At 42.0% G+C, this 22,925-nt stretch overlaps 1 protein-coding gene across 1 annotated transcript; it reads right to left on the reverse strand.

Moving 5' to 3' along the window:
* Positions 1–2,128: 2,128 nt before the first annotated feature.
* On the reverse strand, positions 2,129–19,876 carry dok7 (docking protein 7). Its single transcript, XM_034188728.1, has 8 exons — positions 19,442–19,876; positions 18,748–18,836; positions 18,440–18,590; positions 17,201–17,401; positions 6,256–6,375; positions 4,300–4,407; positions 2,268–3,082; positions 2,129–2,167 (listed from the first exon to the last, which is right to left on the reverse strand). The coding sequence occupies exons 1-8, from the start codon at positions 19,635–19,637 to the stop codon at positions 2,129–2,131; spliced, it is 1,719 nt and encodes a 572-aa protein (XP_034044619.1). The 5' UTR covers positions 19,638–19,876.
* Positions 19,877–22,925: the final 3,049 nt, after the last annotated feature.

The following is a 22,925-nucleotide window of genomic DNA, read 5'->3' on the forward strand; positions in this document are numbered from 1 at the left end:
CCTGAGTGGAGTACCCCAAGGCTCAGTCCTGGGACCAGCACTCTTCATTATATATATATCAATGATATCGATGAGAATATATCATCCCACATAATCAAATTCGCTGACGACACTAAAATTTACTTGGACGTCCCTAGCCCATATCATAGGCAGCAACTTCAAAATGATCTTGACACGTTAACAAAGTGGTCTGAAGACTGGCAAATGGTCTTCAATATTGAAAAATGTAAGATAATGCATATGGGAAATAAAAACAACCACCACCAATATTCAATGGAATCTAAATTCTACTACTGCAGAGGATGGGGATAATCATAACTAGTGACCGGAAACCAACTCAACAATGTATTGCAAGTGTGAAGAAAGCCAACCAGATCCTAGGAATGCCCAGACGTAACATATCCAACAAGACGACATACATAATGGGCAAATTGTATAAACAACTTGTTAGGCCACATCTTGACTATGCCATACAAGCTTGGTCCCCTTGGTATAGAAAAGATATAAACCTGTTAGAGAAAGTACAAAGAGCAGCAACAAAGATGATTCCTGACTTGAAGAACCTCGAGTATGAAGCAAGACTAGAAAAATTGAGGCTGACTACACTAGAAGTACATAGAACAAGAGGAGACTTAATCGAGACATTTAAAATCATGGGAGGTTTCGAATGCGTTGAATCGGGCAAGTTCTTCTGCAGAGTAGCTAATACCCATGGGACCAGAGGCCACACAATGAACCTGGAAAAGACAAGATGTAATCTTGATTTGAGAAAAAATTACTTCAGCCAGCGAGTTATTAACCAATGGAATTCGCTCCCTGCTCACGTAGTCGCAGCAACTTCAGTTAACGGCTTCAAGAAGCAATTGGATAAATATCTGCGGAAGGCGGATGGGTGCTAAGAGCCACAAGGCTTACTAGCCCGGCTACCGTGAGGGTTTTCCTCGCGGTACAGGTGAATACAAGTGAATACATGTAATCTCAAAACATCAGGCATGTGCACACGCACTTCCTCCTTTACTTTGTCTGCAGGACAGCGGTAAAGAAAAAGACAATAATTATGGAATTTCTCCCCAGATAAATATGTCCTCTTCATTACAATGAGCTGTAATTTTACAGCATATTACAGAAATAAAAATACATTATAATGCTTGGATTTTGGTGGAAACTAAATTGTCTGAGTTTTGTTTGAAAGGCCTCATAAGGCCCTATAGCTTTAGTGCTAATAAAAAAATAAAGTACAGGGATGCAAAAAAATCTGAAATTAAAGCAGTGATAAAGAGAAAAAAGGCGCAGAAAATACAGTAATTTTAAACTTTGTTACAAAATTGAAACTCAAAGACTAAATCTTAAAGTGTATTTATCCTTTGGATCAGGGTCCATAAGACGACTGCCATGAAGATTCACATGCGATGTGCCATCTGAAACCTGTATGATGAATTTTTTTGAAACTTGTACACAGTTCTTGGGGAACTGTCTGGTCCTGCTAAGCAGGACTTTCTGATTGAATCCTGGGCAAAAAAAAAAGAAAAAAAAAAGAAAGCATTTTTCATATTGTTCAATTTATTGCAGAAATCTGTTCAATAATGTTTTCTCTAATTTTGCATAAAGATTATTTGAGAGGCTGCTGACAGAGAAGAAACATTATTTGGATCATTCTAAGGGCCCCCAAAAGAGCCAACATGACATTTTGCACATTTCTCAATTTCTTGCTGAAAGACTGCTCAGTAACCTTTTCCATAATTCTACATATTGATTTATTTAATCAGAATCAACCTACAGAAAGACTTTCAGTGACCTTGAATAGGGAAGTGTGGGAAGAGCTGCTTGGTCTACAGCCACCAGGACCTGGACCTGGATAAGTGGCAGAAAATGAACGAATGAATCATTCTAAAAGGCCTGCCATGTCCCCCAGAGGAGTTAAAAAATAATAAATAAAAATCACCTTCCACTGATTTTCTCAAAAACTATCCATTTAATTTTTCTGAAATTTTCTACACAGATATTCCTTGGGTGACGATCTCACAGTGCTAAGCTGGATTTCTGTTTGTTTTTTTATTTAATGACACACTGCGGCAGACCTGCAGTACTGTCATCATCCACCGGGGGGCATCAGGCCACATTTTTGGAATCACTGCTTTAATCGAAAACCCAAGTAACGAGCATCACTCTGAAAATGTGACAGATGGACGTTTCTTTATGATTTTAGTCTCACTGATCGATTGACTGGATTATTGATTATCCGAGTGAGGATGAGATTTTGACTTTACCTGCGTTTCTCCACAAACTAAGCAACACTGCAGCTCCCTGGGTGTTGGCCTCCCCTCACTGGCCACAGGGGGCGCTCTGTCACTGCCCCAGGAGTGTGAACGCTGGAGCTTGTCCTGACGCCGAGTCCTGGATCCTGCAAGGTCGCTTCGTTCCTGTCCCTGACTCCCGTCCCTGTCCCCACTGCTTCTGCAGCCCCTGGCCTGCTCCTGTGCGCCTCCCTGGGCTGAGCGCTCCCACAGGGATGGGGTCTGGAGGAGACTCCTGGGGGTGTCATACCACGGTCTGAGCAGGTTGGGGATATGGTACTTGTCACTGTTTCTGCAGGAGGTTTGTGAGCTGGGTCTGGAAGGGCAGGAGCAAGGCGACGCAGCAGAACTGTGCTCTGGAGCAGCAATGGCGGGAGGAGGCGTGGCAGCAGGAGGAGCATCAAACTCCTCCCCTCCACCCTGACTGGTCACATCCAGACTGCCTGTACACGAGGAGAAGCTTCCAGAGTAAGACGACTGACTGCTGGCGGCGATACCGATTCCGCTGTCTAATGAGCTCTGGCGCCCGCTGTCATGGAGACCACGGGGGCCGAGGTGGCCGGAGGAAGGGCGATTGACGGCGGCGTAAAGACGTTCATCTGAACACGTCAAACACTTCAGTGTGGAGGAGCTTGATCTGGTCTCGTTGGACAGGTGCAGTCTTGCTCCCGGGTCCACCCATAACGGAAGTCTGCTTCCAAAGCTCGCTTCGGTTTGGCTGGAGGATGAGCTGGAGATGCTGCTGCGGTCGTCCCCGGCAACAGATGTGCTGCAGCTGTAAGTGGAGGCTGAAGAACGCAAGAGAACTGCCGTCGGAATTTATCAAGACAAACAAGCACCGTAATGTAATGAACAAAAGCTCATTTAAACTCAAACCTCGATTATGTCGAGCTTCAGATTTCACAATAATATAACGACAAAACTATGAAAAATAAATACATAGAGTGAACACATTCAGACTTTGTTTGACCGACCAAGCAAATCCCAACTGACAGAAAATCTCAGAACAGAACAAAAGGCTTGTTTCATGCATGTGGATAATCTACTTTAAGAATATCCTAATTCATGTTTCTAATAAAGAAATTTAAATATATACAAAATCTGTGTTATAATCTGTAAAGAGTTGTACTCTGGTTATGTTCTTTTGCAATTCTGTAAAATAACAGCTTCAGGACAATAAAACCTAAATGTACCATTTTATCTTTTCCACATGAACAACAACGACGGAAAAATTATTTCCCCACCTTCATACTTTAATGTGAGTACCTGATAGGGAGTGAGCAGTGTTTATGGTGGAATATGGGATTAATTAAAAAAAAGTAAATGTCTCAGTGGCCTTCCAGGCAGCTTTTCAGTGATCTAATAATAGTTTGGTGCTTTTTTCATTGCTGAATTCAGTCTCGTTTCTGTTCTATAATAAAACTCCCCCATGAGGGAGAACAGCTGGAGTGGGGAAACATTCAGCCTGCCTAGTTCCACCCACGTGAAGTGTGATGAACAACTGGAAGTAGGAGAATTGATCAGGTTACTACACCGGTGTAAAGACACTGCCCCCTGCAGGCAGCGTGTCTCCAGCAGCATTACGTTAGTCTGTTTCACTCAGTAGAATTATTGGAGCTCTTTTCTTCAGTTCAGTTTATTTATATAGCACCAAATCACAACATAAGTCACTGCAAGGTGTTTCAGCTCTAACCTCGCCACCCCCAAACCACCCCGACCCCGACCAAGCTTGGTGACAGAAGTCAGGAAAAACCCTCTCAGGCATTTTTGATTATGGAAAGAACCCTCAAGCAGACCACACTTGTTGGGGGACCATCTGTTCTGATCATCCTATGTTTTTCTTTCTTACATTTGCGTACAAAAATCATGTAATTTGGAGACGAATCCTCACGCAATCAGATTCTTCTGCTCATTTCTGTAAACATAACAGGATGAGGTTAACTTTCTCTAACACCTTCGTAACTCGGTGGCCCTTGTACGACCCGTGCTACAGTGTGCTGTGTACCTGCGCTGCTCGCCTGGCTGCAGTGCGACAGCATGCTCAGTCTTTTCTCCAGATCAGACGCCTCCCGACTGATCCGCTCCTCCGCCAAGGCCGAGTCAGCGTTGGGATCTATTGCAATTCCAACACACACAATGAACAACTTTTACCTGCATCCTCTTAACTGCTGAAAGTTTTACTGTTTTAAACCAACAACCATCCAAATGATCTCCTCACATGTGCATAGGTTTTTTTTTGTTTGTTTTTTTTTGCATAAAGTGTGCGTGAGATGAAGCATGTCTGCACGTTACAGTTGACTGCACCATTTCTGTGTAGTTGTCAACAACTGAACTGAGTTCTTGGAGCTGCAGAATGGCAGCCAGCATGCAGATGCCAAGATTTTTCACTACGTTATGCGCGGTGTCAGCTAACACTTGCTAATGTTGCTGAGCTAATTACAGTTGCTTAGAAGAACCACAGCAGATTCTGCTCGCTGCAGTGGCGCTGAACATTTTATCCTATTTGTCATTTGCATTGATCAGTTCTGATCCAATCACTTCTGCAGCGATGCATCATTTTACTTCTGTCACATTAATTCAGCGTTTTCGCATTAAAGCTCAGTTTGTTATGTGAAGCTCCGCTGTAGAAATCCATATTTGATGTTTTTAAGCAGTTTTCATGTTGAAGAAAGGTTTAATCTGTCAGAGTTGATTTCTGCACCAAAAAGCTGATCATCAGCAACAAAAAGAGTGAAATAATTCTCCGTCACTGGGATCTAAAGAGATGGAGTTTAAAAAAAAAAAGGGTCTGTGTGCAAAAAGTGCAAAGTGGCGTTTGATGCTAAAGTCCACAGACGCTGCACATGTTCGTCTGCAGGTTGAAACAAATAGAACCTGAAGCGCTTTCATTTTTGTGCCCATACGTGACAAACAAACCTTTAGGATGTGCGTGCATGTGTGCGTACACATTCTGGCGGTGCAGGATGTTTTGTCACTTTATGAGTAAGTCGTCCATACATGACCTACACAGCCACTGTTTCATCTCCTAGTAAATCCTGATCTTCACCTTTACGACCTCAGAAATGTCCAAAACTAGAACAAAAGTCACACGAGCCTTTAAATCCACGCACTGACCTTTGGGGTCATTTCTTTTATAATGCCACCCGCTGGTAAAGCTGTCGTCCCTTCGGATGTTTTAAACTTTAAGTCAAACAGGTTTGTTCTTCTGCACCACTGTTATTTTGTTCCTCAGGACTCAAATAAATGACGCACAAACTTTTATTTCTAGGATGACTAAAATTCACCTCGTCTGACTCTGGAAATATTTTTCCAACTCGCTTTCAGCCCACGTGGGTCAAAATACAGCAACAACACCCCACAGCACAGAAATTCCCAGCGTGGCGTTCAAGGGTCAAACAGCAAAAAGGGGATGGACCTCACTGAAAAAAACATCATCTAAGACTTAAAAATAAAAAAGACTTGTTTAAAGAAAATTTGACTTAATTTTTGTCTAAACAGAAAAATAATCTGGTCAAGCATTTTTTTTTTTTACATCAGAAGAAAAGTGTCTGTTTTTGGGAAAATGTATGTCACATTTTCTTAAGTTTTTCCAGCTAATATCAAGCTGCATTTAACCAGTAACATGGAAAAGCAATGGATTTAAAATAATCCAAGCAAAGGAACAAGATTGTTTTCCTTATTTTAAGACAGAGGCTGATCTTAAAATCAGAATTCTATGTAGTTTTAAGGCACATTTTGATTATTCAGACATTTTTATAGTTTTGAGAATTCTAACCAAGTAAATTTTTCTTACCCCATTGGCAGATTGTTGGTTTTTTTTTTTTTTTTTTTTGCTTAATACAAGATAATCTAGCTAGATTTCAGATTATTTGTTTTATTTTAAGAGGGACCGCATGCGCACAGACACTTTGTTATGTGACCTCTGACCTCCTCTGTCAGTGTGGTGCGTTCATGTGTTCACCTGGCAGAGCCGGACGCATGCCGCGTGGAGCCCGGCTCGGGGCGAAGCCTCGGACGATGCAGTCGAACAAAAAACTGATCTGTTCGCCCTCTGAAGAGGACAAGAAGAAAACACCGGCCCCTGGAGGAGGGAGAGAAAATCAGCAGTCAGGACAGTGAATGTTAGGGAAAAAAAACAGCAAACAAAAAACAAATACTACATTTATAAAAAAATAAATAAAACTGCAGTTTTCATTTATGCGCAAAGTCCAGAAGTATTCAGTCAGAAACAAACAGAAAAAGTCTTTTAAACCATTTAATCAGAGTGACAGAAGAAAAATAAAAAGTCAACAAAGGATCAAAACACTGAAAAGAAAACAGCAGAAAGTCAAAGTTCAGTTTCTGATAAAAGAAAAACGGCCGAATCACAAAAAAAAAAAACGTCAGACATCAGGTCAAAGAATCTGGGAGATGCTTCAAAGAGGCTAAATATTTAGTCCAAGCAGGAGTCAGTGAGGATCAGAGAGGAAAACTGCATTTTATTCACTAAACATCAGATATACAGAGTGTTTTTTCTTTTTCTTCTTGACATGAATGACTTTGTAAACTGCAATCAATCAAACAACTTTATTAATCCCACAAGGAGCAATTAAATTTGAGCAGCCCGTAAAAAAACACAACAACATAACAACATATAAGAACAATAAAACTCATAATAAAAAAACAGGTAAAAACAGACTTAAGGGGTTAAAATGGGCAGCCAGAACAAATAAATACATAAAACACGCCAGACCTACGGAGCATTTAAAAGTTGAATCGCCAAAGCGATAAAAGACTTTAAAAAACGGTTTGTTCTACAAACATAAGCATAACGGCATCCTGAGGGAAAACTCTCCTGAACGAACACAACGTGACAAAGACAAGATGCCTTCAGCCTTCCAGAGGATCTGTTGATTATCTAGGAACTAGAAAAGCCTCTTTTCTCTCTGAAGGATGAACTACTACTGATCATAACAACATTTCAGAAGGAATTACATTCAAATTCAGTGCTGAATAAGTAATAAATGAAATAAACCTCAGAAGGGAATTTTGTTTTGACTGTAAGGTTAAAAAAAAAAAAAAAGGAAAGGAAGGGTTATGTTTTCAGGTTTGCCTACTTTGTTTTCCTCACTGTTGTTTTGAATAATTTTATTGTATGTTATTAAATTGTGTGAGGGTTTTTTTTTTGGGGGGGGGGGGGGTATTGTTTTTTTTTAGACAGATTAAATTTTTGTTGGGAAATTCTTTGTTGCATTTTATGACATTTTGCTGTGCAAGTGTATTAATTTATTTCATTTTGAATTTTACAAAATGTTATTGTGAAATGCATTTGCATTTTATGAAAAGCTGTTGTCCAGTGGCCCCGAAGGATAACAAAACAAATTGAAGTTAACACCAGGGTCACGTTTTCTGATTTGCTCATGTTTTTTGCACCTCAGGGTTGCCTTATCTTTGGCATTTGAAGCTTGTAAACTACAGGAAATTAACTATTAATCTTTGCTGGAATTGTTGGTTTTGTAATATATATATTGTAAAGATTTGCTGTGTACGAAAGCACACATGCACGTGGTCATTTATTCTTTACAAAGAAAGAAAGAACGAAACCAGCAGCTTTTCCCAGTGAGGGTTCAGCATCAACTGATTATAGAATATGGATCAGAACCACCCTCACTATGGAAACACCTACTAACACCAGCTCCATTCCACAGCTGGACGCGGCTGCAGTATGTTAGGCTCCGCCCAACAAGACATAAAACATGATGCATAAAAAAAGAAAAAAAAAAAAAAACATGCACACGGTATGGAATTGTGACAACAGCCCAACCCGTTTGGTATTTGTGGCTAAGGGCCCTTTAATGCGTCTGCAGCACACTGACCATCTGCACAAACTATAATGGCTCCTTCACACATGCACATGCCAGCGTGCCTCAGGCCGGGGTGTGCATGATGTGGGATGTGGAAAAACGCCTGCCATAGCACGTTAGCTTAATGCACCTTATCCCAAGACCGCGAGGCCCAACAGTCCTGCAAAGCCTGCAGAGGATCATTTATTTCTGGGTGTGTTAATGTCCTCTGTGTGTGTGTGTGTGTGTGCGCGCTCATTTGTGCAAAGCTGGGCTCCATCACAGAAGGCCACGCCTCATTATAGAGTTGAATGGGAGCAGAAACACAATATCCGTTCACAGCGAGTGCACGTGAGTGCTGTACAGTGTGCACACAAAGGTCTGCTTCACAGAACGCCGCGGCCTCAATATCGTGTTGAATGGGAGTTGGAACACAATATCAACCCCCCCCCACCCATAACAACTGCTATTGGTTCCGCCCCCTTCTGACCTCTATGACTAAAAAAAAAAAAAAAGGGGGGGGGGGGGGTCTTTTTTCTCATCTTTGATAGTCATTTCTTTTGGCTTCTCTTTGTTTTTGCTCGGTGTCACCACAGCCAACCCAGTATGGATCCAAAATCTTGATTTGGCACATGTTTTACACTGGATGTCCTTCCTGACACCACTATGGAGAATGTTCCACGAGTGGCCTTGAACCCATGACCTTCTGTTTTGCCAAATGTAACTTTTAAAAGTGTTTGGAATTAACTGTCTTGGAGACTTTAAGGACTTGATCTGGACGGATTAAAGGGGCGACTGCAGCTCAGACAGCAGAACACTTTGACCTTTAACACCTGTAGGCCCTGCTGCCTGCCCCCTCCTCTTTGCAAAACATGTTAATTCCTCTCAATATGTTAACATACTGAGAGGTCTCCACGGCAACACTCAGCCCTGCCCTGTGATGATGGGTAATATGTGCATGAAGTCAAAGAACAGCCTGTGACTGGCTGAGAGGTGACAACAGCATATTTATAGCACTGGACAGGACCCTGAAACCAGACGCTGCACACGTCTGGTAGGCCTGCAGGAGCAGCGATGCTGCATGCATGTGCATGCACACGTGCACATGCACAAAGGAACGCTGACCACAACAACAGTCCACATTGTGCACATTATGACACCCAAAGTAAAAAAAACAATTAACTTTCATAAAGAATAATTTGATGCAGTTTATTACATGTGTTATAAATGTTACAGCAGCACAGATAAACTTAAGTATGTCTGAACGTATTTTGGGTTTTTGTATTTCTGCCACTCGCACGTGCAGCGATGCACGGACATGGATTAGCTAATAATCCAATGGCAAAAAAGTCACTGTAATCCATAATCTGATTCCTGATACATGCAGCAAAAAATTGGATCTTTTTTCAGGCTCGTATGTTGTAACTGTTTTATAACTAGATAAATTCATCAGTTCATCTTCATTTGATTGACCACTAATTACACTTTTCAGATGTCAGATGAATTACAGTGCATCCAGAAAGTATTCACAGCACTGTACTTTTTACACATTTTTTTAATGTTACAGCTTTATTCCAAAATGGATTAATTTTTTCCTCAAAAGTCTACAAACAATACCCCATAATGACAATGTGAAAAAGGTTTTTTTTTTTAATTGAGCTCAGGTGCCTCCTGTTTCCACTGGTCATCCTTGAGATGTTTCTGCAGCTTAATTGGAGTCCACCTGGGGTAAATTCAGTTGACTGGACGTGATTTGGAAAGACACACACCTGTCTACATATAAGGTCCCACAGTTGATAGTCAGAGCACAAACCAAACATGAAGTCAAAAGAATTGTCTGTAGACCTCTGAGACAGGATTGTCTGGAGGCACAAATCTGGGGAAGGGTACAGAAACATTTCTGCTGCTTTGAAGGTCCCAATGAGCACAGTGGCCTCCATCATCTGTAAATGGAAGAAGTTCAGATCCACCAGGACTCTTCCTAGAGCTGGCTGCCCATCTAAACTGAGCGATCGGGGGAGAAGGACCTTAGTCAGGAAGGTGACCAAGAACCCAATTATCACTCTATCAGAACTCCAGCATTCCTCTGTGGAGAGAGGAGAACCTTCCAGAAGGACAACCATCTCTGCAACAATCCACCAATCAGGCCTGTATGGTAGAGTGGCCAGACACAAGCCACTCCTTAATAAAAGGCACATGGTAGCCCACCTGGAGTTTGACAAAAGGCACCTGAAGGACTCTCAGACCAGGAGAAACAAAACTCTCTTCTCTTTGGTGTGAATGTCAGGTGTCATGTTTGAAGGAAACCAGGCACCATCCCTACAGTGAAGCATGGTGGTGGCAGCATCATGCTGTGGGGATGTTTTTCAGCAGCAGGAACTGGGAGACTAGTCAAGATTGAGGGAAAGATGAATGCAGCAATGTACAGAGACATCCTGGATGAAAACCTGCTCCAGAGCGCTCTTGACCTCAGACTGGGGCGACAGTTCATCTTTCAGCAGGACAATGGCCCTAAGCACACAGCCAAGATATCAAAGGAGTGGCTTCAGGACAACTCTGTGAATGTCCTTGAGTGGACCAGCCAGAGTCCAGACCTGAATCTGATTGAACATCTCTGGAGAGATCTGAAAATGTCTGTGCACCGACGCTCCCCATCCAACCTGATGGAGCTTGAGAGGTGCTGCAAAGAGGAATGGACCAAACTGCCCAAAGATAGGTGCACCAAGCTTGTGGCATCATATTCAAGAAGACTTGAGGCTGTAACTACTGCCAAAAGTGCATCAACAAAGTATTGAGCAAAGGCTGTGAATACGTATGTACATGTGATTTCTTTTTTTTTTTTTTTTTTAACAAATTTGCAAAAATTCATTAAAGAAAAACAAACTTTTTTCATGTTTTCATTATAGGGTGTTGTGAGTAGAATTTTGAGGGGAAAAGTGAATTTACTGTAAATCAGGTTAATATCAAACACATAAATAGTAAATTATTGCTGCAGTTAAATCTCTGCAGTGATTAGACTGCATCTTGCAGACACAGACAGATCCTTAATCCCCTAGTTGCTCCCCGTGTGTAGTGAGCGTCTTGGATGGCAATACCCTGACATTGGGGTGAATGTGAGGCATAATTGTAAAGCACTTTGAGCATCTGATGCAGATGGAAAAGCGCTATATAAATGCAGTCCATTTACCATTTTACCATTTACCTACGAAAAAAAAGCTTTTTCTCCAAGTGCCATTTTCTTGATAAAATGTGGATTTTCTCCACGACGGTATTATTTTGCTTTTTTAGTCTATGAGCCAGCCAGACAAGTTAGACTTAATCAGTACCACTTAAGGGGAATAAACTAGACTAACGATCCAGCCTCAGTGTACCATGAGCTCCACTAAAATGTCTGGTGGCCATCCCAGGGTGACAGCTGGAGCCAGTTAGAGGGTCAATGAAGAATGACCATATTTCCCAGAGTATAAACTGCAGCTGTTAGAAAACACCTTTTGAAGAGGGAAAACCTACATATAAGTCACACCCTGTTTCTGTATTTACAGCTCTTTAATTTGGGTTTTTTTTTTTCCTGCATTGTTAGGGTGTACTTTCTATTACTGACATTTATTCTTTTATTATTAGGGTTTATTTTGTTGAATTCTTTGATTCATGGACAAGTCCGATATAAATAGTCATTATAATTATTATTAATGACAAAAGCTTGTTTTTGTTTGGTATATAAGCCCCACCAGAGTATAAGTTGCAGGGCTTCCCAAAGTAGAAAAAAAAAATATGATTAACACTCTGGAAAACACACTGCATAGAGGTCAAAATTCTAAAAATGCTCCAATCATACTAAAAAGTATACCACTTTGTTAGTCTGATCATAAAGAGTCTAAAAATGTATAGTTTTGAATTATGGGGTAGAAACAGCAATAATTCAATTCAAATCAAATAAATTTTATTTATATAGCGCCAAATCACAACAAACACTTGCCCCAAGGCGCTTTATATTGTAAGGCAAAGCCATACAATAATTACGGAAAAACCCCAACGGTCAAAACGACCCCCTGTGAGCAAGCACTTGGCAACAGTGGGAAGGAAAAACTCCCTTTTAACAGGAAGAAACCTCCTGCAGAACCAGGCTCAGGGAGGGGCAGTCTTCTGCTGGGACTGGTTGGGGCTGAGGGAGAGAACCAGGAAAAAGACATGCTGTGGAGGGGAGCAGAGATCAATCACTAATGATTAAATGCAGAGTGGTGCATACAGAGCAAAAAGAGAAAGAAACACTCAGTGCATCATGGGAACCCCCCAGCAGTCTAAGTCTATAGCAGCATAACTAAGGGATGGTTCAGGGTCACCTGATCCAGCCCTAACTATAAGCTTTAGCAAAAAGGAAAGTTTTAAGCCTAATCTTAAAAGTAGAGAGGGTGTCTGTCTCCCTGATCTGAATTGGGAGCTGGTTCCACGGAGAGGAGCCTGAAAGCTGAAGGCTCGGCCTCCCATTCTACTCTTACAAACCCTAGGAACTACAAGTAAGCTGCAGTCTGAGAGCGAAGCGCTCTATTGGGGTGATATGGTACTATGAGGTCCGAAGGATAAGATGGGACCTGATTATTCAAAACCTTATAAGTAAGAAGAAGGAATTTTAATTCTATTCTAGAATTAACAGGAAGCCAATGAAGGAGAGGCCAATATGGTGGAGATATGGCTCTCTCCTTCTAGTCCCCGTGTCAGTACGCTAGCTGCAGCATTTGAACTAACTGAAGGGTTTTTAGGGAACTTTTAGGACAACCTGATAATAATGAATTACAATAGTCCAGCCTGAGGAAATAATGCATGATTAGTTTTTCAGCATCACTCTGAGACAAGACCTTTCTAATTTTAGAGATATGCGTAAATGCAAAAAAGCAGTCCTACATATTTGTTTAATATGCGCTTTGAATGACATACCTGATCAAAATGACTCCAAGATTTCTCACAGTATTACTAGAGGTCAGGGTAATGCCATCCAGAGTAAGGATCTGGTTAGACACCATGTTTCTAAGATTGGTGGGGCCAAGTACAATAACTTCAGTTTTTATCTGAGTTTAAAAGCAGGAAATGAGTCATCCATGTCTTTATGTCTGTAAGACAATCCTGCAGTTTTAGCTAATTGGTGTGTGTCCTCTGGCTTCATGGGTAGATAAAGCTGGGTATCATCTGCGTAACAATGAAAATTTAAGCAATAGCCGTCTAATAATACGCCTAAGGGAAACATGTATAAAGTGAATAAAATTGGTCCTAGCACAGAACCTGTGGAACTCCATAATTAACTTATTCTGTGAAGAAGATTCCCCATTTACATGAACAAATTGTAATCTATTAGACTAATATGATTCAAACCACCGCCGCGACAGTGCCTTTAATACCTATGGCATGCTCTAATCTCTGTAATAAAATTTTATGGTCAACAGTATCAAAAGCAGCCATGAGGTCTAACAGAACAAGCACAGAAATGAGCCACTGTCTCGACGTGCCCTAAGAAGATCATTTTTGTCACCTTCACTAATGCGTTTCTGTTACTATGATGTAATTCTCAAACCTGACTGAACACTCTTCAATATAGGACTCACTCCTATGCAGATGGCTCCCAAGTTAGCCTTGGTTTTTACAACTACCCTTTCAAGATTTTTGAGAGAACAGGAAGGTTGGAGATTGCCTCTAATTAGCTTAAGATAGGCTGGCTTCAGTTGCGGCCTTTTACGTAATGGTTTAATTACTGCCACCTTAAAAGCCTGTTGGTACATAGCCAACTCCTAAATATAGATTGATCCATATTAAGATCGAAGCATTAATTAATGGTAGGGCTTCCTTGAGCAGCCTGGTAGGAATGGGTCTAATAGACATGTTGATGGCTTTGGAGGAGGCGTAACTAATGAAAATAACTCAGTACAGAACAATCGACGAGAGAAGAGTCTTAACCAACTACTGAATCATCACTGACTAAGCAGCCAAAGATAATGATACGTCTTTGGGATGGTTATGAGTAATTTTTTCACTAATAGTTAAAATTTTATTAGCAAAGAAAGTCATGAAATCATTACTAGTTAAAGTTAAAGGAATACTCGGCTCAATAGAGCTCTGACTCTTTGTCAGTCTGGCTACAGTGCTGAAAGGAAACCTGGGGTTGTTCTTATTTTCTTCAATTAGTGATGAGTAGTAAGATGTCCTAGCTTTACGGAGGGCTTTTTTTTTATAGAGCAACAGACTCTTTTTCAAGGCTAAGTGAAGATCTTCTAAATTAGTGAGACGCCATTTCCTCTCCAACTTACGGGTTATCTGCTTTAAGCTGCGAGTTTGTGAGTTATACCACGGAGTCAGGCACTTCTGATTTAAGGCTCTCTTTTTCAGAGGAGCTACAGCATCCAAAGTTGTCTTCAATGAGGATGTAAAACTATTGACGAGATACTCTATCTCACTTACAGAGTTTAGGTAGCTACTCTGCCCTGTGTTGGTATATGGCATTAGAGAACATAAAGAAGGAATCATATCCTTAAACCTAGTTACAGTGCTTTCTGAAAGACTTCTAGTGTAATGAAACTTATTCCCCACTGCTGGGTAGTCCATCAGAGTAAATGTAAATGTTATTAAGAAATGATCAGACAGAAGGGAGTTTTCAGGGAATACTGTTTAATCTTCAATTTCCATACCATAAGTCAGAACAAGATCTAAGATATGATTAAAGTGGTGGGTGGACTCATTTACATTTTGAGCAAAGCCATTTGAGTCTAATAATAGATTAAATGCAGTGTTGAGGCTGTCATTCTCAGCATCTGTGTGGATGTTAAAATCGCCCACTATAATTATCTTATCTGAGCCAAGCACTAAGTCAGACAAAAGGTCTGAAAATTCACAGAGAAACTCACAGTAACGACCAGGTGGACGATAGATAATAACAAATAAAACTGTTTTTTGGGACTTCCAATTTGGATGGACAAGACTAAGAGTCAAGCTTTCTTAAATGACTTCAAGCTCTGTCTGGGGTTTTGGATTAATAATACGCTGGAAATGGAAGATTGCCTGCTAATCTCAGCGCCTCGGCCCGTGCTACGAGCGTTCTGGCAGTAGTGTGACTGCGGGGGTGTTGACTCATTTAACTAACATATTCATCCTGCTGTAACCAGGTTTCTGTAAGGCAGAATAAATCAATATGTTGACAATTATTATATCATTACCTACAGGGACTTAGAAGACAGAGATCTAATGTTAATAGACCACATTTAACTGTTTTAGTCTGTGGTGCAGTTGAAGGTGCTATATTATTTTTTCTTTTTGAATTTTATGCTTAAATAGATTTTTTTATGGTATTGGTGGTCTGGGAGCAGGCACCGTCTCTACGGGGATGGGGTAATGAGGGGACGGCAGGGGGAGAGAAGCTGCAGAGAGGTGTGTAAGACTACAACTCTGCTTCCCTGGTCCCAACCTGGCTAGTCCCGGTTTGGAGGATTTAAGAAAATTGGCCAGATTTCTAGAAATGAGAGCTGCTCCATCCAAAGTGGGATGGATGCCGTCTCTCCTAACAAGACCAGGTTTTCCCCAGAAGCTTTGCCAATTATCTATGAAGCCCACCTCATTTTTTGGACACCACTCAGACAGCCAGCAATTCAAGGAGAACATGCGGCTAAACATGTCACTCCCGGTCCGATTGGGGAGGGGCCCAGAGAAAACTACAGAGTCCGACATTGTTTTTGCAAAGTTACACACCGATTCAATGTTAATTTTAGTGACCTCCGATTGGCGTAACCGGGTGTCATTACTGCCGACGTGAATTACAGTCTTACCAAATTTACGCTTAGCCTTAGCCAGCAGTTTCAAATCTCCTTCAATGTCGCCTGCTCTGGCCCCCGGAAGACAACTGACTATGGTTGCTGGTGTCGCTAACTTCACATTTCTCAAAACAGAGTCGCCAATAACCAGAGTTTGATCCTCGGCGGGTGTGTCGCCGAGTGGGGAAAAACGGTAGAAATGTGAAGGTGTGGCGGTTGTACACGGGGCTTGTGTTTAGGACTACGCTTCCTCCTCACAGTCACCAGCGGCCCTGCTTTCACGGCTGCTCGGGATCTGCGGAGGGAACCTAACGGCGGCTAAGCACTTGGTCCGCACCGATACAGGGGCCTGGCTAGCTGTAGGATTTTCCAAGGTGCGGAGCCGAGTCTCCAATTCGCCCAGCCTGGCCTACCAAGCTACGAATAAGCTACACTTATTACAAGTACCATTACTGCTAAAGGAGGCAGAGGAATAACTAAACATTTCACACCCAGAGCAGAAAGTGCGGGAGAGACAGGAGAAGCCGCCATGCTAAACCGGCTAAGAGCTAGTAGCTGCGCTAAGCTAGCGGATTCCTAAAGACATGCAAAGTGAATAATGTGTAAATAATTTAGAGGTGATTCAGCAGAGGGAGTGCTTTAGTTAAGGCACGTGAAGATTACACTGTGAAACAAATCGTTATCTAGTTATCTAGATCAATCTAACTGCGCAGATTAAACAGCTAACAGATACAGAAAAACACCGCTGTGCTCCGGAACAGGAAGTGATACAATACCGCAGTGAGAGCCAACCACCAGTAGAGGCAAGCAAGAGCGTAAATGATTTCAGCTAGCAGCTCGTTTAGCCGCCAATAATTAACAATTATAACAATTCAATAATTGTTAAAGATTTAATTTAGTGTTTAGGAAAATTGTTGGCATGTTTGATAATTTTTTTGTTGTTGTTGCCTAAATTATTTTCTGGGATGTGTTTTTAATCACCTTTTTTTTTGGCAATGAATCAAACATGATTTTTTGGGATGTTTGATTGCAGTGCGGAATTTTGTCCTCGTGTCCTCATATTTCTAAAATCTGGGCTGCAGCGTTGAAGATTAAAGTGATTTGTTGTGGTTCTCTGTTCGTTTTCTTATTCGTCGTCAGTGACTCATCAACAGACAAACCACTTTAAGGAGGTTTTTGTTTTTAAGTGTTTCAGGACATATTTTACAGTTCCACAGGAGTTAAAGTCACTCAGTTGTCAGCAAAAGAAAACAAGTCCAACATTAAAACATGTCCAATCATCCGCTGAGTTACTCACAGCTTCCGCAGCGAGTCCCGCCCTCGAACACAAAGCCGTTGGGCACCGCGCCGTATCGCCGTAGTGCTGACAACTTCCACTGTCCAATGACACAGGGGGCGGGCTCCTGCTGAGAGCCAAAAGTTTGTTGCACAGGTGGAGGGGAGGCGGGGCCTGTCTCCAGGCTGGTACCTGGCTGGCCGTCGACGCTGAAACCGGGGACTGCAGAGACAATGACAGGCCTGAGAAGTGTGCATGTATGTGCACGTTCAAGTCGTGTGGTTGACTCTCATTTAAAACAATAACCCCTGCTGTGGTCTGGAACAAAGCACTTGCTGATATGAGTCTGAATCTGTCCTGTAACACTGTGGATCCAGAACCATCTGACCCGTAAAACAGTGGATCACGATCCCTGTGAGCTGTACGAACAGTGGATTGCTCTAAATCATACAAGCAGGCGATCTTGGTCCCTCTGACACAAAACAAAATTGTGGGTCCTGATCCCTCTGATCCATAACAACAGTGGATCTAGAACCCTCTGACCCATACAAAGAGTGGATCCAGAATCCTATGACCAGTATGAACAGTGGATCCAGAACCCTCTGACCCATAACAGTGGACCTGGAACTCCTTGATGCATAATAACAGTGGATCCAAACCATCTGACCCGTAATAACGGTGGATTCTGGTCACTTTGGTCAGTAAAACAGTGGATCCAGAACCCTCTGATCTGAAATAATAGTAGATCCCAAACCGTCTGACCTGCACAAACAGTGGATCCAGAACCCTCTGACCCGAAACAACAGTAGATCCCAAACCCTCTGACCAATACAAAGAGTGGATCCAGAACCCTATGACCAATATGAACAGTGGATCCAGAACCCATCTGACCTGTAACAACGGTGGATCCCGATCACTGTGGTCAGTAAAAACAATGGATCCAGAACCCTCTGATCTGAAAGAACAGTAGATCCCAAACCCTCTGACAAGTAAAAACAGTGGATCCAGAACCCTCTGACCTGTAACAACAGTGGATCCCGATCACTCTGGTCAGTAAAAACAGTGGATCCAGAACCCTCTGATCTGAAACAACAGTAGATCCCAAAGCCTCTGACCAGTAAAAATAGTGGATCCTTATCCTTCTGACCCGGAACAACAGTGGATCCAGAATACTCTGACAGTAGGAACAGTGGGATCCAGAACCCTCTGATGTGTAAGAACAGTGGCTCCTGAAGTTCCCACTCTGGCTTCAACACGGACCTTCTCCCAGGCTGTACCGGATCCTGGCATCCCAAGCCAGCAGGGTGTCCCAACAGCGGAAGCCCAGAACCAGTGTGCGCCTCAGACTGAGGATGGAGAGGGTGAAGGACATGCCGTCATACCCCGGTCCTGAATCCACACCGCAGATGTCCTGAGAGGACAACAAAGTCCACAGAGATCACAGACAAAAAACACTGAACACCAACTCTTAAGAGAAGAAGTCTGATTCATCACTGCAACCAGGCGTCACGTTAAAGCGCTCGGGTAAGACGCCGTGCTCCTGTGTCACATTCACATTCTGCTCGTACCTCCAGTGTCACGCTGAGTCTCTCCTTGTGGCTGCGTCCTTTCTCCTTCCCTTTCTTCCTTCCCTTAAACACCAGCACGGACAGACAGTCTGAAACGGAACAAACAGCCACCAGCTCAGAAATATCTTCACTTTCATCTCTGCACAGCTGTCAAACTCTCAACCAAGAAACACAGAGCAGCCGGCATCATGCCTGACGTGCCACAGCGCTTTGCTCAAGGACACTGCAGCTGCTGGAGTGCAGTTTTAATCCTTTTATATTTAAAAAATGTTAAATATTTTCACATTTTGCTGTTGTTAATGTGAACAGTTGATGGATTTTTATCATTTATTTATTGTTGTTTTTTTATTATTACATTTTTTAAATTCACACTTGATGTTTTTCTGAATTCAAACTCGCTGTTAGAAACCTGATAGTTTGGGATTTTTTTCTGGTGGAAATCTGTGAGAGAATTAATCTCACACATCCTGTAATGGTCGAAAACTTGCAAGCTTTAAACACAATGACTTGATCACACATATTCATGATTAAACCAGAGTTTGACACTTTGAGGTGGTGGGGTCTAAACCCAGATTTCTGACTGACAGGCTATGACTGAATCAGACTCGATCTGATACACACACGGAGGAATGAAGTGGAGTCGACTAGGAATAAAAAGCAGGAATGTAAAAAATTTGAATGCGGTCAGACGTACCTGCGACCGGAGACGGTTTCCGAAGCACAACCCACCGGACGTCTTCCACTGTGGAGAAATTGATAAAGACACAATCAACAAACGTGGAGGCTGAAACGTAGAATCCACATTTTAAAGGTGAAAAGAAACGAGCAGAACTAACCTTTTTCCCATCTCGAAACTTCACTTGTCCCTCTACGACTACTGTATCCGTCATCTTCTGTCACGGTTTCCGAGCAGCTGTGTCCGTCCACCCGGGGGGGTGGGGGGCGTCACCTTTCAAAATAGCTTTTACGTCCCAGAGCAGCCGCGCTGTGAACATGACACCAGCCGCCCCGGGGGTCCTGCCAAGTTATTCCCAGCTGTCACTTGGCCTCAAAAGCTTACTGTTTACAAATGAGCTGATTCAATTAAAATGGCGTAAATAACACACGCGGCTGAATTCAGCCGCTGGATGGTCAGACGTGGATTCACGTGGATTAATTGGTTCAGCCTTCAGTCTGACCAACAAACTGGTTTAATGACTTCAATAAAACTGGACCTGGATGAAAACGTTTGAGCCCAAAAAGAAAGACATGACACCAAATGAATAATCAAAGTCTTAGAAAATGCAGAAAACAATCAAAACCTGCACAGTCCTGAACTGTAAGAACAGAATTTAGAATATCTTCAGAAATAAATGCAAATTAACCATTTTTTGATCAACAGAATATTTATAGTGAATCCAGAAAGTATTCACAGCGCTTCAATTTTTCCACATTTTTATGTTACAGCCTGATTCCAAAATGGATGAAATTCATTTTTTTCCTCAAAATTCTACTTGCATCACCCCATAATGCCACAAGCTTGGTGCACCTATCTTTGGGCAGTTTGGTCCATTCTTCTTTGCAGCACCTCTCAAGCTCCATCAGGTTGGATGGGGAGATCTCTTGAAGATCTCTCCAGAGATGTTCAGTCGGATTCAGGTCTGGGCTCTGGCTGGGCCACTCAAGGACATTCACAGAGTTGTCCTGAAGCCACTCCTTTGATATCTTGGCTGTGTGTTTAGGGTCATTGTCCTGCTGAAGATGAACTGTCGCCCCAGTCTGAGGTCAGAGCGCTCTGGAGCAGGTTTTCATCCAGGATGTCTCTGTACATTGCTGCATTCATCTTTCCCTCAATCCTGACTAGTCTCCCAGTTCTTACTGCTGAAAAACATCCTCACAGTATGATGCTGCCACCACCATGCTTCACTGTAGAGATGGTGCTGTTTCCTCCAAACATGACGGCAAAGAGTTCAATCACTGTCTCATCAGACCAGAGAATCTTGTTTCTCCTGGTCTGAGAGTCCTTCAGGTGTCTTTTGTCACCTTTGTGGCCACTCTACCATACAGGCCCCTAACTGGTGGATGACTGCAGAGATAGTTTTCCTTCTGGGAGGTTCTCCTCTCTCCACAGAGGAATGCTGGAGCTCTGACAGTGACCATCGGGTTCTTGGTCACCTCCCTGACTAAGGTCCTTCTCCCACGATCGCTCAGTTTAGACGGGTGGCCAGCTCTAGGACGAGTCCTGGTGGATCTGAACTTCTTCCATTTACACATGATGGAGGCTTTGGGACCTTCAAAGCAGCAAGAATTTTTATGTTCCCTTCCCAAGATTTGTTCTTCAAAACAATCTTGTCTGAGGTCTACAGACAATTCCTTTGACTTCATGCTTGGTTTGTGCTCTGACTGTCAACTGTGGGACCTTATATGTAGACAGGTGTGACATGGTGTCTTTCCAAATTATGTCCAATCAAAAGAATTTACCCCAGGTAGACTCCAATTATGTTGTAGAAACATCTCAAGGATGATCAGAGGAAATAGGAGGCACCTGAGCTCAATTTTGAGCTAAATGGTAAATGCTGTGAATACTTAGGTACATGAGACTTCTTAGTTTTTTTATGAAGTTTGCAAAAAAATAAAAAATAAATTATTTATATATATATATATATATATATACACACACACACACACACACACACACACACACACACACACACACACACACAAACAAAACACACACATACATAAACTACCCAAAGATGTAGTGAAATAAAAATAGGCATAAAATGATTGCTGGATAGTTATTGTAACACTGTCATGAACTTAAAGTGCAGTTGTCTTGAGACATTTCTGTCAAACTGACAGACCATATAACAAGGACACTGGTGAGGAAAGCTATCAAGACTGAATGACAGAAAACAAACTGGCTGTAAAAGTGATGATCATCTGGAAACTGGCTGCTGCAGTGAGAATTAATTTTATGTCTATTTTTTTATTTCACTGTATATAAGAAATTTGTTTTGTTGTTCAATAAAGATTGTATTAAATATTTGACTAGTAAAAATGGCTCATTTGCATTTACTGCTGAAAATATGTTAAATCCTGTACTTAAAATGAATGTTTGTCACTAATTCTTATCAGGAGTGTAAATGCATGTGTGTGTCTGAGAATGTGGAATAATATTATTCTAGAAATGGACCTGGTTCATATCGGAATTCTGCTACTGCCCAACACCTTGCACTGTATGGACAAGTGCTGTTGAAATTTCCAAACTTTTTATGTGTAAAACGTGTAAAAGCTTTATGACATCACTTCCTCACTCACATACCAACATTTTAAAAGTGAACTTCAGTCAGTATTTCTCTCAACTATCGGGTTATACTAGTTATTTGGTATTTATTTGTTACAGGGGTTGGCGTTGGGTTTGACTTATTCCCCTCAACTCCTCAAAAACTTTGACCCCAGCACAGGATACGTGGGTGCTAGCGCCCCTCTGAGGGTGGAGTTATTACTGCAGTGACAGGAGAAACTAACCTCCTGCTCCTCATGAGACAATAAGTCAGAATTACCGCAGTCTGCCAGGGCGGTCAATGTACCTCAGCCAGATACGTATTAAAATAAAGGTAAGAACTTCCAGGTCACAACCAGTTACCATGACAACAGAGTAATGCTGGTGTTGCCACCTGGTGTTGGATTTTTTTCTCACTGTTATATATGTTGGTCATACGGTGGGAAACTCACATAATATCAGAAATACATCAGAGACACTGGTTCCTCCCTCTCTCCCTCCCTGAATTGGTCGACGCTGAGAAATATTTCATCTATTTTACTCACTTTTAACCTGTTTCAGTCGAGTGTACAGGTCACCTGCTTCTCAAAGTGTTTGCTGAAGGAAAAAAAAATCCACTGGATAAACTGTTGCTGCAGGAACAAATATTATAAGATCTTAATAAAACAGTTGTTCAGTGACTTTAATACTGTTGTTGATATTCTGTCATTAAATTTACAGGTTAGTTCCTAACACAAAGCTAAAGTAGCGCTGTATTAGAGAGTCTTCTGCACGAGTCACAAAGAAGGACGATAAATCCAGCTCCTCCTGCCGACCACCATGTGTCGTGAAGGTCCACCAGGGGGCAGATTTTCATTATAGCCCACGAATCCCACCGGCTGATTTCCTGCCCTCAAAGTAAAGGTCCGGTTCC

This window comes from Thalassophryne amazonica, chromosome 15, assembly GCF_902500255.1.
Source record: "Thalassophryne amazonica chromosome 15, fThaAma1.1, whole genome shotgun sequence".
Classification (NCBI taxonomy): Eukaryota; Metazoa; Chordata; class Actinopteri; order Batrachoidiformes; family Batrachoididae; genus Thalassophryne; species Thalassophryne amazonica.